Source organism: Rhopilema esculentum, chromosome 4 (genome assembly GCF_057945365.1).
Source record: "Rhopilema esculentum isolate cy_ngs chromosome 4, ASM5794536v1, whole genome shotgun sequence".
NCBI classification, from domain to species: Eukaryota; Metazoa; Cnidaria; class Scyphozoa; order Rhizostomeae; family Rhizostomatidae; genus Rhopilema; species Rhopilema esculentum.
This window is the reverse complement of record NC_142818.1, coordinates 5,048,571-5,064,343: the sequence shown is the minus strand read 5'-3', so window position 1 is coordinate 5,064,343 and position 15,773 is coordinate 5,048,571. Positions and strand designations below refer to the sequence as shown.

At 36.4% G+C, this 15,773-nt stretch overlaps 1 protein-coding gene across 1 annotated transcript in view; it reads left to right on the top strand.

Annotated features, from left to right (window-relative positions):
* Positions 1-15,773, top strand: part of LOC135691193 (dynein axonemal heavy chain 5-like) — a 50,977-nt gene that overhangs the window by 21,473 nt on the left and 13,731 nt on the right. The window contains exons 32-57 of the mRNA XM_089116019.1: positions 156-290; positions 659-820; positions 1,237-1,483; positions 1,787-2,169; positions 2,847-3,081; positions 3,618-3,760; positions 4,439-4,573; positions 5,034-5,156; positions 5,504-5,717; positions 5,999-6,108; positions 6,252-6,538; positions 6,940-7,009; positions 7,300-7,422; positions 7,760-7,890; positions 8,118-8,271; positions 8,551-8,715; positions 9,432-9,658; positions 10,803-11,025; positions 11,432-11,533; positions 11,853-11,927; positions 12,429-12,596; positions 13,344-13,472; positions 13,617-13,703; positions 14,162-14,299; positions 14,948-15,075; positions 15,523-15,691. Of these exons, the coding sequence (XP_088972145.1) occupies positions 156-290; positions 659-820; positions 1,237-1,483; positions 1,787-2,169; positions 2,847-3,081; positions 3,618-3,760; positions 4,439-4,573; positions 5,034-5,156; positions 5,504-5,717; positions 5,999-6,108; positions 6,252-6,538; positions 6,940-7,009; positions 7,300-7,422; positions 7,760-7,890; positions 8,118-8,271; positions 8,551-8,715; positions 9,432-9,658; positions 10,803-11,025; positions 11,432-11,533; positions 11,853-11,927; positions 12,429-12,596; positions 13,344-13,472; positions 13,617-13,703; positions 14,162-14,299; positions 14,948-15,075; positions 15,523-15,691 (4,263 nt within the window). The remainder of the gene's footprint in view (positions 1-155; positions 291-658; positions 821-1,236; positions 1,484-1,786; positions 2,170-2,846; positions 3,082-3,617; positions 3,761-4,438; positions 4,574-5,033; positions 5,157-5,503; positions 5,718-5,998; positions 6,109-6,251; positions 6,539-6,939; positions 7,010-7,299; positions 7,423-7,759; positions 7,891-8,117; positions 8,272-8,550; positions 8,716-9,431; positions 9,659-10,802; positions 11,026-11,431; positions 11,534-11,852; positions 11,928-12,428; positions 12,597-13,343; positions 13,473-13,616; positions 13,704-14,161; positions 14,300-14,947; positions 15,076-15,522; positions 15,692-15,773) is intronic.

The window sequence follows — 15,773 nt, the reverse complement described above, 5'->3', positions numbered from 1 at the left end:
TCTTTTGGTTATCATTGACATTTAGTATTCTGGAGAATCGATTCCTGTTAATTTACGCTTGTAATTAAGTCTCAGGGTTTATTGCTCCAATTATTAATAAATCAACAATTTAAATAGATTTTTATAAAGCTAATATGATTGCTAATTTTCTGCAGGTTCATTATGATTTCGGATTGCGAAATATTCTCTCCGTATTGCGTACACTTGGCCAGGCTAAAAGAGACAATCCTGGAGACAGTGAGAGTAAGATTGTCATGAGAGTTCTTCGAGACATGAATCTTTCAAAGTTGGTGAGTCCTTTTTAGTATATATTTCGCCTTGTTTTCTCCCTATAGATATTAGTATTTGTCTGTAACACTGATATGAAAAAACAGTTTAAAGTTCGGCCCTGTGCATTTCTACCTATCAGTTGAAAAGGGCTCGTTCAAAAAAGTTTTGTTATATGAGTCTGGTAAGCCAAAAAGACATGTTGAAAATCAGGTATCTTTGCTTGCACATTTTCTTGTTTCTCTGACAAATGAAGACGGGGCAGTCAATTCGACCTCAATTTCTACCTTTCCAGAAAACCCTCTTTTCCTACACATTACTGTTTTTCTCTTTTAATGCCTTCCAATTTGGGTTGTTCAACGAAGTAATACCTTTATCCTTGTAATTTTAGGTTGATGAAGATGAACCACTTTTCCTGAGTTTGATCAACGATCTTTTCCCTGGTATAACTTTGAGCAAAGCTGGTTATCCTGAGCTAGAAGGGGCAATACAGAGACAAGCCGAAGAAGCTGGATTGATTTACCACCCGCCGTGGGCTCTTAAACTCATTCAGGTAAAGCAAAACCCAATATTCATTTTGTATGTTTGATTGGAAGCTGAAGTTTACCCATTGATGTCTGCCGAGACTGCATTTTAATCTAGCATCATTTTAAGCATTCCCTTTCATAAAGTAAAGATTTCGCGTCTTACCGTGTTTCAACAGTTGAACGCTTAATTCTACAGTTTTAAACGCTTTAGGTTCAGTTTGTGCATTCTAGTGTAGTGAAATTGTATTTCACAACCCAGATAGCAACAAAAGAGCATCGAGAATTAAAGCCTATTGCTATTACTGAAGTACAACTTTAGAAATGCTTACCAATATTATATTATCCTTTATGATTTTGCTAAAATGAAACAAGGTATCAAAATTCAGCTCTGTTAATGCTGCTCAACAATTTGTAACCAAGTGATATATATATTTTTGGTTAGTTGTTTGAGACTCAGCGTGTTCGTCATGGTATGATGGCCCTGGGTCCAAGTGGTGCTGGAAAGACAGAATGTATCCATACTCTAATGAAGGCCATGACCGAATGTGGAACACCTCATAAGGAGTTTAGAATGAATCCAAAAGCAATCACAGCGCCTCAGATGTTTGGCCGACTAGATGTTGCAACCAATGATTGGACAGATGGAATCTTCTCGACACTCTGGAGAAAGACATTGCGTGCAAAGAAAGGTATAGAGGTTTCAACAATCTTCTCCCCAAATTTTAGTCAGTCAATTCACCCCAAGTTTCAGTTATCTTTGTCTATCTGTGTTGAACAGTTTTTAAAATATTGGATCATAATTTGTATAACTTGTGTTAAAAATTTACCGGGGGGACTTTGCTTACGCAAAAAAGTATTTTTCAGCTTAATTGATTCAGAACTATAAATTATCTGATCTTGAGAATTTTTACCACCGTCAACTTCTCAACTTTACTTGCCATGAAAAACCGATTTAGTTTTTCTTCATCTCATGCTAAAAATTTCTGCTTTAGGAGAAAAGATTTGGATTGTACTTGATGGGCCAGTTGACGCAATCTGGATTGAAAACTTGAACTCTGTGTTGGATGATAACAAGACTCTCACCCTTGCTAATGGCGATCGTATACCAATGTCACCTTACTGTAAAGTTGTCTTTGAACCACACAACATCGATAACGCCTCCCCGGCTACTGTGTCAAGAAATGGAATGGTCTACATGAGCTCATCTGCCCTTGACTGGAGACCGATTCTGCAAGCATGGCTAAAATCACGCCATGCAAGGGAAGCTGAAACGCTAAGGACATTCTATGACAATTCATTTCAAGAGATTTACACGTATGCCAAAGAGAGCTTGGTTGCGAAAATGGATCTCCTTGAATGCAATTACATTACTCAGGTACAATCAAATCTTTTTTGGATGCTGTTATGAGAATTTGTTCCCAATTACCACGTGTGTTCTCGTCAACTGGGAAGTTTTAAACCATAATCCAAATGATCAGGTCATCCCACATTGAAGTGCAACCTGTAAAGTTTGAACAGGTCACACCCTCGGTTCTTGTTATTAAAAAGTAACTAAAATCTGGGCCTTTTGAGCCGCCATTAGTGAAATCTGCAGTTAAACATTTTCATCGATGTATAGTATTGGCTTTGTATGTTGAGGGGAATTTTTTACATATGGTATGCCGAGAAACATTTATTTAAGATGTGTGATAAAGGAATTGAAAGCTAGTCGAAGAGCAAGTTGAGGTGATCTTGGTAAAAATATGCTTGAAAACATTAATGTGTACATTAAAAAGCAATTTTTTGCATCGAGAAATCTTGCCAAAAGTCATTGCTTACCTAACTTTTTGAGGTAGGAGAAAGATCACAAAAATTGATACCTTTAGGGTTTTCTTCAGATTTCTCAATTCGTTTTGTTTTGAAATTCAATTACGAAAATTTTCAAATACTGAGGTTTGCATACGTGTATGATTTTGTTTTTTAAGGTCACCCTTCCCTTCTTCTATATTCTTTGTCGCCAATTTTCGTATCCAAATCATGCTCATTTTCTGAAAATTTCTTGTCTCTTTCCAGTCTATAAACCTGTTGCAAGGTCTCCTTCCAAAGCCAGACGAAGGAATTCAGTTGAAAGATATACATTTGCAACGCTTGTATGTGTTTGCAGTTATGTGGAGTATTGGAGCCATTCTGGAGCTTGACGACAGACTCAAATTAGAAATCTTCATGCGAGAAAATTGTAGTGTAGACTTACCAGTCATTGCAGAAGATTCTGGGAACACAATATTTGAATTTTTTGTATCAGATGCGGGTAAGGAAGTAGAAACATAGTTTTTATTGTAGCTTTTAAGCCTATTTTTGATGATATAAACAGTTAAACTTGTTTTTGTTGGCCCAACGTCTTTCCATGGGCATTTAAAAAAATGGTTAATTATGAGGAATAAATATTTTTCAGTTCTTTTTTTTGCTTGGCTTTAAGAGCTTGTTTGTCGCAACAGAATATTTTAGCAAATAAAAATTCATAAAAAGAATCATTGTTAAATGTTGATTGTGAATGACTAAAAATTACAAAGTTTCTAAAGAAACCTTTCGTGATTTGCCTTCGTTTTTGACGTATTTTGATACGTGTCTGGTATTAAATGATCGCTCTTGGAAGCAACAGTCAACATTTCCTCGTCGTCACCATCCTATATTCAAATTTCTAACAAACGCAAAAACTTTTGCACCTTTTTTGATCAGCTTAAATCAAAGTGATTGCGTGCATTTTTAAAAACATGAAGTCAAGGTAACTTGTTAAACGATTTATAGAGTTTGGTTACTATTTGCAAGTTTACTTTTCTCGCTTAGGTGACTGGGAGCATTGGACCACTCGAGTTGAAGAGTACCACTACCCAAAGGACCACACCCCAGACTACCTGTCCATTCTGGTTCCAAATGTGGACAATGTTAGAACTGATTTTCTTATTGACACAATCTCAAAGCAAGGAAAAGTAAGACATCTATTTTGTTATTAGCCTTCATAGGCTGATAACGAGTTTCGTTAAAAGTTTCTTTCTGAAGATATTTTTGTAGCTTCTACAGGAAGTTTATATAAATGTTATGAATGTCTCTCTGATAGTTTGCTATCCCCAATGGGATCATTTTCTTAACATCCAGTAAGGGGGGTTACGAAGAATGTAAAAATATACCTTAACAATAATTGTTTGGTCATGTTGTCATTTGCATTTCAGAGTTTAATTATTGAAGTATTGTTATCCATTCAGTATCTAAACACCTACTAGATTTCTTCTGCTTTGTTGCAATTTCCTTGATTAAGACTTATTTTTCTACCTATGGGAGGTTTCAAACCCGAGAGGCACCACTTTGAAATTCTTTCCCTCTCTATATTCTTGACATGGCGATACCCGAAAGGTAGATTGAAAACCATGTTATGAAATTCTCCCGCACATGTATTGATATATCCTGCATGCAAAGTTCGAACATGAAGAATTCGGATAGGTATCATGGTTTTCTAGATTTCATATTTTCAGGAGAGTGTTCCCTGACCCTAGGCGACTTGTGATTTGTTGATGCAGTCACAAAACTCCTCGACGTGTATGACACGAGGTTAATCGGATTATCCGAACCTGATTCTTCGCCTTAAGTTGATCTATTTTTTTCTTTCCAAGGCTGCTCTGCTGATTGGAGAACAAGGAACTGCAAAGACAATCATGCTCAAGAGTTTCATGAACAAATATGACCCAGAGAAGCACCTGAGCAAAAGCTTCAACTTCTCATCTGCCTCAACTCCACTCATGTTTCAGGTGATGCGAAAAGCTTAATTTAAAGCCTAATTTTTCAGCAGATTGTTGCAAATAGCATTTTTATAAAGCACTTGAAAGGTATAAGGGCATTCGAAGAGAGCCGGGAACTTTGCCCCTCCTCTCTGTACCTCATACTTTAAAATTCTAAAAATGCCCCTTAGCATTAGATTTTTAGACACACAGTGATTTTTAGATTTTTAGACACTGATTTTTAGATTCATTTTTTCTCAACAATATAAAGTGTCCCTTGGTCTCGGCGTGTTTTGTAAAGACTTTATGTCATATAGAGTTAGGATATTCTGAGTCATTAAGAAATGTGTTTTTTCCTACCTAAACTTCTTTCGCCCCTTTATACGTTTGAGTAATTTATTCTCAATGCACAGACCCTTTCGGTATTAAATTCCTCCATTTTTGTTTCGATTAGGATAATTAATCGTGTTTTGTTTTTCTTGATCCTCAGCGAACAATTGAAAGTTATGTTGACAAGCGAGTTGGAAACACATTTGGCCCGCCAGCAGGGAAGAGAATGACGGTTTTTATTGATGACGTCAACATGCCAATCATAAATGAATGGGGCGACCAGGTAAGATCAGTGGTTTCTGCTTGCTGGTCCGTCCATTGCACCGTCCGTCCCCGTACCTTCAAACATGTTAAGGTACCCTCGCACCCCTCCCCCCCCCCCCCATTGCACTGCAATATTGTTTACACGATGGAGTGAGTACCTGGTGACTTAGTCAATTGTAATTGCTGGTTTCAATGATCAATGTTTTCGGCAGAGAATGCACAAGTTTTCTCGTTCTTATCTGCAAGGTAGTGCCAGCACTATGGAAATGGACAAAACTTCTTCGAAATTTGGTTTATAAAGTTTTTTGTTCATCTTGTTTTTGTTTTTTGTTTCTGAAAATTATTATCTCTTCATTTCCTCTAAAGGTGACAAATGAAATTGTGAGACAGTTAATGGAAATGGGCGGATTTTACAACTTAGAAAAGCCTGGTGATTTCACAAACATCGTTGATATACAATTTCTAGCTGCAATGATCCACCCTGGAGGTGGTCGAAATGACATTCCGGAAAGATTGAAGCGACGGTTCAGCATATTCAACTGTACCCTTCCCAGTAACGCGTCCATTGACAAAATATTTGGTACGTTTGTCTCTCTTCGTTAGCTTTTTGCAGTGGTGATTTTCTGTTTGCCTTGATGGGGTAGTAAAATGTTGATATGTCGTTGGAAAATGTTGCAAATCACCTAAATGATAACACTGATAGATAATGATATATACAATTAAAGAAGAAATTATGAAGTGCACTGTACGTGAGGGTTTTCAAATTTTTTGGACTTACCAGTTGCCACTCACTTTTTCCCTTTTGTTTCTTCCCGCTGCCATTTTTGCAGATTGAAACGCACGACTTCATTTCATTTCCAGGTGTAATTTGTGCAGGCCATTTTTGTGCTGAACGAGGTTTTGAAGCCAGTGTAAGAGAACTTGCTATAAAGCTAGTTTCTTGCACTAGAAGACTTTGGCAGCTAACTAAGGTGAGTTTTTAAAGTCTCGACTTAAACTAAAAGAGCCAGAAATGTTTTTGAAATTGCACGCATGCCTACAGCTGTCTAAGAATTTTGTTATTCGACTCTTGCCTGTCGATATACCTTCTAATATTTCTGTATGCATCAATTAGGTTAAAATGCTTCCGACCCCGGCAAAGTTCCATTATGTATTCAACCTTCGTGATCTCTCACGCATATGGCAAGGAATGCTGAACTCACAAGGTGACGTCATCACTAGTGAATCGATTTTACTGTCGCTGTGGAATCACGAGACAACTAGAGTAATTGCAGACAGATTCACAGAGCAGCAAGATAAGGACTGGTTCAGCAAAACAATGCTACGTGTTGCTGAAGAAGAGCTTGGTGAAGATAGCGTAGATGCGCTGAAAGACGTTGCATACTTTGTCGATTTTCTACGGTATGTTCTTATTTCAAAGTTAGACACTCAGACAACTAAAAATCTTATTCGTCGAAGAGATACTGTTTCTTCTTTCAAATTTTGAGGACAAAATTCCTTAACAACATTTCTTTAAGAGATTTATATCGTTTACCAGGTCTATGGCTGTTTAATATGTAATAATATGTCATGTTTCCTTGTCTGTTGTCACTGTCGTATACATCGTCTCTAGTCATTGTTTATATAAGCTATTGATTAGTGTAAATAAATGAAGTGTTGGAATTTAATTTTAAGCTTCAACCAGGTGTGTTTTGCTTGCTACTTGGTTATTACACTATAATCGAGGTAATTTTTATTGAAAACTTGTAAAAGAACCAGTATTCAATAAACAATATTTCATTTTAGCCTTTGTTTACTTGCAGCGATCCAGATGAACCAACCGGAGAGGAGCCAGATGACGCAGAACTGGAAACACCAAAAGTTTATGAAGCAGTACGTTATTTAATATTCGTTGATAAAAAGCATGTAGACAGAGTCAAGAAAACTCGTTAACCTTCCTCCAGACAAATACATCCCAGAAGGCAAAACTTCCTTACAAAACAATATAAAGTGGGCGTTGCTTGGGTGTGTCATAGGAGCTTCTATTGTTTTTCGTGTACCTTCCTCCGGTCAATGGCCGTGCGACCGTAATGTTTTCCTGACTCTGCCTGTAGAATCCTGTATTGATTTACCTAAGCAATCACTATGAGTAAAGTAACCAATTTTGTTAACTTTTCTTACAGATACCAAGCTGGGCTGACTTGCGAGATCGGCTTAATATGTTTATGGAACAATACAATGAATCCATACGAGGTGCTAGAATGGACCTGGTTTTCTTCAAGGATGCCATGATCAATTTAATCAAGGTTTGACTGTTTTCTGTTTCAGAAAAGCAATTGCTTATCGCTTTCCATAGAATAAAAATTCAATTGTAAATAGCTGGGGCTATATTGTAACGAAAAGAGTAGGTTGTTCATTGCACGACCTATCTTCCGCAATGCTAGAATAGAAAGCCGAACTTGCGAAAACATAGTTGGTTAGATTTAAATAGATTGCCAATGTTGTGTGTTTTATTGTAGAAATCTATGTACTCTCTTAGTATTATCAATAGAAACGTTTCTTATCATATCTTTTCTCGTGGTTTTTTTAGTGGTCCTTTGTTGCTCTCCTTCTTTTCCTGTTTGAATTTTACTGTCTCACCAGATTTCTCGAATCATTCGAACCCCACGTGGCAATGCATTGCTTGTTGGTGTTGGTGGGTCAGGAAAACAAAGCTTAACAAAACTGGCCTCGTTTATTGCTGGTTACAAAACGTTTCAGATAACTCTGACAAGGTAATAGTTTTTTTAAATTGTGTCCTGTATTAGGTGTTCTAAAATCGAAAGCTGCCATTGGTACATTGTTTTTTAAAGCAAATAGTTTTTCTTAAATGTAAATTTCGTGCGGATATCACAGCATCAAAATCTTTGATAAGATTAATGTCTATTATCTATGAAAGATATCTCAATGTGAAGATTTTTCCTCAATTCTTATATAAGACGTTTTCTCCAAATTTTCAAAGGTCATATAATGCTTCAAATCTGATGGAAGATCTGAAATATTTGTACCGAGTTGCTGGACAACAAGGACAAGGAATCACCTTCATCTTTACAGATCAAGATATCAAAGACGAAGGATTTTTGGAGTATCTAAACAACCTGCTTTCATCTGGAGAGGTATGTGCCTAACGCATGTCTAGATGTTTATTATGCCAATCATAAAGTGCTTTTTATACTGGAATAGGAATTTCAGAGCTACAATGCATAAAGAAATATAAATTTTTGCTACTTTAATATTGTTTTTGATGCACTGCTGCTTCTAAAGATCTCTTTATTCCAGGGTTCTACGTAAGTGCCAAATTTTCCACTTCATCTGTCTTTACCATTCCTTTTTTTTTCTGGCGTTATTTTGTTCTTTAAGTTCAACATCTTACTTGCTTTGTTTTTGTCTTTTAGATTTCAAACCTCTTTGCGAGAGATGAAGTTGATGAGATTTGCGGTGAACTCATTCCAATAATGAAGAAACAATACCCAAGAAGGCCTCCTACTCAAGAAAACCTGTACAATTATTTCCTGACGAGGGCCCGACATAATCTTCACGTCGCTCTTTGCTTTTCGCCAGTGAGTGTATTCTATGTCTTTTTGTGTATGTTCATTGTTTGGTCCTAGACATCACTTTGATATGGACCACGTATAATGGCAACTTTTAAAAAATAAAAGCTTATAAATGTTTCTAAATTTAGCATCTAGAATTCAGTAAAAAAGCTCGCGTATTCTAAACATTTGTATTAAAAATGGCCTACAGGTATGCTCATCCCGACATAATGGCATCCAAGTATTTTTACTTATTTTTCAAGTAGTTTTGTTATTAGTTATTACAATGCCTTTTCTTGTCTGTCTATTTGCTATAAAGATCGTTGTAAAAGACCTCTCGCCAGTTGTCTTCATTAACATCATTTGTATGCTCATTATTGTTCCTCTGAAACAAACATTCGTCATAGACACTTCTTGTGATGTGGGCCAGGTAACATAGCTATTATAAAAAATGAAACGCTTCATGTTTTGTTTAAATTGAAATTAATGCTTCAAAATCTAGCATTCTTAGCATCCTCTAAGTATTCCGTAAATAAACTCTAGGATTTCAGACATTTTTATTGAAAAACGGGCTGCAAGACTGCTCATGACGTCATCAGCAAGTCATCACTTTATAAGCCAAGTGAACAAAACATTTTTACCTAAGATCTGGCACCAATTTTCTTCATCGCCATTTTTTACAACCAGGGTATACAGATCTTTAATTGCAAGTTTATTCATTCCATTGCTTTTTTGTATCTCAGGTTGGAGAAAAGTTCCGAAGCAGAGCTTTGAAATTCCCCGGTCTTATTAGTGGCTGCACTATCAATTGGCTACAAAGATGGCCTAAGGATGCTTTGATTGCCGTAGCCAATCATTTCTTTTCAAATTTCCCAATTGTTTGTGAAAAAGAGGTTAAAGCACAGCTTATCGGTTCTATGGGATCTATTCATGATGGAGTTGCGAAATACTGCAAAGAATATTTCGAACGGTAAATTTCTTATAATTGATTCAATGAGCAAATCCATGCTTTATTTGGTCGTCTAATGTCAATCACCCACTGCATTTGTCCTCAGACTGTTAATGCATCTGCCTTATCTCCGACGAAAAGGAAAAGAAATATGCAAACAATCTTTTGGTGGTACAAAACTTGTAAATGGCTTTGAAAAAAGCAAACATTTAGTAAATTAAAGCTTTCCGTCTGACACTCTTCAGAGTTTAAAACGTCAGAACATAGATCGAAAACTCTACGCTAGGAAATATATATACCCAGTTGTGGATCGAAATAGGCCAATCAGAAACACGAGCACATGACTGTATAAGTTGACCAATCAGTGCCGCTTGAAAAGAAATAGTTGAGCCGCTATAGAAATAGTGATATCTTAAATCAAGGCCCTTTCTAATGATATTTTAAGTCAAGGTCCTTTCTAAACACTATAATTCCATGCAGTAGTATCAGAATAATATTTCAATTTTGCCCTTACGATTTCCAGTAGTGTTTAGTTGAGCAATTTGTGTTGGTTAAATTATGTGTTTTTGTGACTGTTGAGAAAATTTTCAGATAAAAACCGGTAAGAATAAATCTATAGTGAGACTATTCACTCCAACCCCAATTCAATGTTATAGAGTATATACATGTAACTCAAAACGATCTTCTTGGACAACGGCTATCCTGAAGACGTCATTTTATCTTATACTAAGGAGAAGATCGCAAGTTTTTCGGCTGTTCAAAAGTTTGGTCCGCAAAAGTGCCCAGTTTATTTGAAACTACCATGGATTGGTAACACTTCCTTGCGATTCGAGAGTCAAATTAGGCAGCCATAACCAATTGTTTCTTTGCTGTCAATCCTCGGATTGTTTACAGCACTAGGAGAGCCCTTCCATCCATTCAAAAGGATTGCGTCCCTACCAAACAAAAAAGTTCCGTCATTTATGAATTTACGTGCCAGTGTGATTCTGGCTACGTAGGGCGCACAACCCAAAGATTGGGGGATAGGATAAAACAGCATGTTCCTTCCAACATACGATACATGTAATTCATTGAGATTTCTCAATGTCCATTTTTGCTCTGTAACATATAATCTGATCGCCTCAATTTTAAAGCTTTTTTACTATGATTTCATTTTTTATCATAGGTATCGCCGTGCTACACATGTGACACCAAAATCTTATCTGTCGTTTATAAATGGGTACAAGGCAATTTACTCAATGAAAAAGGAGGAAATTGGAAATTTAGCAAAGAGAATGAATACAGGATTGACGAAACTGATGGAAGCCAGCGAGTCAGTGGCAGAGTTATCACGTGAATTGGCAGTTAAAGAGAAAGAGCTCGCAGTGGCCTCTGAAAAAGCTGAAAAGGTTTGTGTACAAAAATACGTGATATGCACCGAATTTTGTTTTGCGCGTGTTTGGCACCCTTGCAGCCTCGCAAAGCTACAAATAATTTTAAGAACGATATTCAATTTTTTTTCCTAAGTCTTTCGCTTTCAACCTTGTTCGCTATTGGTTTTAAAGAGCTGGGCCCCCTAAGAGCTTTCGAATCTAAGCCTTCGAATCTTAACTTTGGCATATGTTGATGGCAGAAAAGATCATGTCCGTGCTATGCAGGTTGTCTACTGAAGGTGGTACAGAAATTTATAATGCATATTTACCACTGCCAAGAGTAACCACTTCAAGTTTGGTTATGTTTTTGTACTTTCAAGAACACACCCATATCATTAAGTTTTGAAACTCTATCTCGAACATGTTTACCCTTTCTTTACAGGTTCTTAAGGAGGTCACAGTAAAGGCTCAAGCTGCAGAAAAAGTGAAATCTCAAGTGCAGGGAGTCAAAGATAAAGCACAAGCCATTGTGGATGTTATCAATGTAAGATTCTCCTTGTAAAATTTCCATGTGTGACTTAGCTAAGGATGACGTATTAATCTCTGTCTGTTTCCAAAATTACTATTCATTTTTCACAATATAGACAAAATCTTTCCCGATCTTTATATTAACATATTCCACTGTTCTCAGAATATTGAGGTACAATCGCCCTTCTTGAATGACTTTGAATGTATTAATAATATTTTCAATCGTTTCAACGAAGCCATTATTTTAAAGGTTCTTTTATCCACATTTCATTAAGTTTGGTTTGTATTTGGATTGTTGTTACAAGTCACCACGATTGACGATTTTTTCTAACTAGGCGGATAAAGAAGTTGCATTTATAAAACTTGAAGCTGCAAGACCAGAGCTTGAAAAAGCAGAAGCTGCTCTGCAGGTAAGCAAGTTTTTTAAGTCTATATGTTTAATTATGTGCGTGACAGCTTCAAACTCATGGTTAAAGCATGTTTCTACTTATATTCTAACTGAGATATCTCCTTTTTGAAAGGATAGTTTTTTCATATACATTAAAAATGATAACTCATTTTCCGCTTTGGCCAAAATCTGCAAATATACGTGTCTGCTAGTAAGATTGCAGCAATAGCCTTTCAATAAAGCCATTAAACTAGATACCTAAATCTAGCTTGGCCAGCAATAACTGCTTTGCTTTGTCTTAATTTGGAAATTCTTTGCCATAAACCAAACACAAACAGCTACGCAGTTGTATAGAATTTCATCTGCGTTGCCAGAGTCTTTTATTTTGATATTAAAAAGAGCAACGTCTGTAGTAATCCTGTTACTGTCTCTGTGATTCATTCCATTTGGCCTTTTTTAATTGAAGTTATAGCTTTTTCTAGCTGATGATATGTTTAAAATTTGCCAAAACTTTATTTTTTAGACAATCAAGCCTGCAGACATTGCTACTGTTCGACGTTTGGGAAAACCACCCCATTTGATCATGAGAATCATGGATTGTGTGTTGATTTTGTTTCAAAAGAAGCTGAATTCTGTGCAGCATGACACTGAAAGAAATTGTGTTAAACCATGTTGGGGTGAGGCATTCAAGGTAGAGACGCTGCATCACTAGAAAACTCTTTAGTTGCATCATGACAAAATCTTGATATGTTATTGCTACTCCCCTTATGTACTCAAGTAATTTCAGTTTAATCCGCCCAATAGACCCTCCCTGCTTCTTAATGTTTGATTAAGGCACAACAATTATTTTCCATGTTCATCTGTCATTTTTCGCGCTCGCCGTCCCATAGTGAGAAGAAATTCATATAGCATACCGGGTCAGCTAGTAAGGACTTCATTCATCATCTGATTTATTGTACTCGTCTAAACTCTGTGTAATTTTCAGTTCATATTTTGACTAAGAGCTTTCAATACGAGTTCTAGACTAATTTAAATCTCAATGTGAATTTATTGAAAGCTACTGTTTACCGGTCTATCATAGATTGTTCGATGTGTCAGATCTAAACGCTCAGGTTCAAAGAACATAACGGTTCTAAGTTGCAAATCAGAGTTGCCTGATGCACCATCTTGTTCTATGCACTAAACCAAAGAGAGACAGTCTGCAATTGCTTGATCGCATCATCACCAGTTTTTTTGTCGACATCGGGTAAAATCTAAAAACTTTTGTCAAGATCCTGTTGCCCATTGCCTCCCTCAGTCACTTAAATCCTACAGAGCGGCACACTCTTTTAAGAACTAACAAAGCTCCATTGGCAAACCCTCATTTCCTTCATATGTTTGATACGAACAGCAACTCATGCATTATCTGTAAGTAGCAACTGAATTCCTTCTATCATAGATGATGAGTCAAACCGGATTTCTTCAAGCACTCGAGCAGTTTCCAAAAGATACTATTAATGATGAGATTTGTGAATTGATGCTGCCTTATTTCGAAGCTGAAGATTACAGCCAAGAGAGCGCCAAACGCGTAAGTATTACCAGATGCTTTTCCTATTTTACTTATTGAAAATGATACCAAACAACTTTTTCAATGTTCCTTGCATTTCAGTGTTAGCTAATCTGTTAGTTACCATTTATGTTTTTATACCAAATTTTTGATTGTTTTCTTCAGGTATGTGGGAACGTTGCTGGCCTCTGTGACTGGACTATCGCCATGTCAAACTTCTTTACTGTTAATAAAGACGTTTTACCACTCAAAGTAAGTATGCATATTTGGTTTGTCTGATTCGCATAACAAGTGACAGATTTCTGTGCTAAAGTCTTCTTGCGCTCTTGTAATTTTTTAACAACACCCTCCTCATTCATCCCACTTGACATTGTAAGGTTCAAATTTGACTGGGGAATTAAAATGTAACTGACTTTAAATGAACGGATTTTTGTCAGTCATATAGAGTTTGAGTCCAGCCAAACCCTGGAGTTGTTTTGCTCTCGACAGAGGCTTAAGCTGGCCTGATGGGCACCAAGTAGAACAAGGGGGGCCAAAGATAGCACCAAGATTTCAGCCTTTGAATAAGCTTAGTTTTGTTATACGCTTAGTATAGCCTTAGTTTCGTTATTAATTAGTTGCTTGCTGAGCTTATCGATGCACATGTTGAGTTTACTAACATCGAAGTCAATGTTTCGATATCATTATGAATATCTTTCTTGTTTTCACAGGCAAATCTAACAATTCAGGAAGCGAAACTAGAACTAGCCAACAAAGATCTTGACAAAGCACAGGCTCAGCTCAACGAAAAGGAGGCTGAATTGCAGGAGGTCCAAATGTTGTATGACAGTGCTGTCAAAGAAAAGCAGGTAACCATGTGTTTTCCTCTTCATTCACATTTTAGAATAACAGATAGTTATAATAATAGTTACATCTTTTTTATTGTTAGTTTAACAATAGTGTGAACACTAATATACACTAACATGGAACACTAACATAATATACACTAACATGTAGCGTCATTGACTGCAAGCGTTACAGGTGCGTTGATTTTAGAAGTACCAATCTTCTATAAGAACTTTAAATTGATTTGCATTTTTGAATGATTTTATTTTAAATGGAACAGAATTCCAAATCTTTGGATCCGAAAAGCTAATAGATTTTATAGTTAAGAATATTCTGTCATGTAACCACGTCAGGTTTTTGTCTTGCCTTTCACAATTTATTACTTCAATCTTTCACACTAACAACAACAGTTTATACTCTATTTGATTTAACTATCTTTCAACTGATCAGAAGTTAGATAACAGATATTATTCAAAGAAGACAGATTAATTCCGTCTTTCTTGATAGTCAATTCTGAACCCCTTTCTTGAAAGATGCTTATCCCGGATGTACCTAACTTTTGATAGTTTGATATGCGTTTGATAAAATAACTAAAACTTATACAGACAAGATGTTTCTGTTTCCATTGTGAAATTTTATGCTATATCATAATTATCATTTGATTATGTTAGGACCTCCTGGATGATGCAGAAACATGCAGGCGAAAAATGGTGGCCGCCTCGGCACTTATCAGCGGACTGTCCGGTGAAAAAGAGAGATGGACTCAGCAAAGCAAGGAGTTTGAAGCCCAGATTGGCAGGTATACCTATTCTCTTGAAAAATTTCATGTTTGAACATAGATTCTGGCTCTACTTTCCTTGATAACTTTTAGTAGCCTATTTTGAAACCACTTGTAAATATCTTTTAGCTTACCTTTTCAGGGAAAAAATGTGGAAAAGCCGCTGAATTTTTGGAAATGACAAATCCCCCCTTTTTCTTTACCTGAGTACTACACTACCCGATTTTTATGTTCTTTTCTACCCTTCAGTCAAATATTGGTAGTTTTATAGTTGTTGCTGACGTTCAAAAGAAAATTCTGTTGTTATTATGAAAGTTGAATTTTATTTTGCTTGCTCGCTTCAAGCTAGAGTTTTGAAAATTTAGTCGGAAAAAAGTTTTCTTAAGGGACTAAAATTTTTCCCCAAATATCATGCACCCCGATTTCTTTCTTCCGGCCTGAAAGGTTTTTATTTTTGTTTTCTGTTAGGCTTGTTGGCGATGTTTTGCTGTGCACTGGTTTTCTATCGTATTCTGGTCCCTTTAACCAAGAATTCCGATCAAATTTGTTCAAAAACTGGCAAAGAGAAATGAGACAAAGACAAATTCCGTTCACTCAAGAACTAAGTGTTACGTCAGAATTGGTTGATTCTGCTACTGTAAGTCTCCGAAACTTTCTTCATGACAGGTTGTAGAAGGTTGTGTAGTAAATCATCCGTTGATATAATTGTCCCTGCGTTT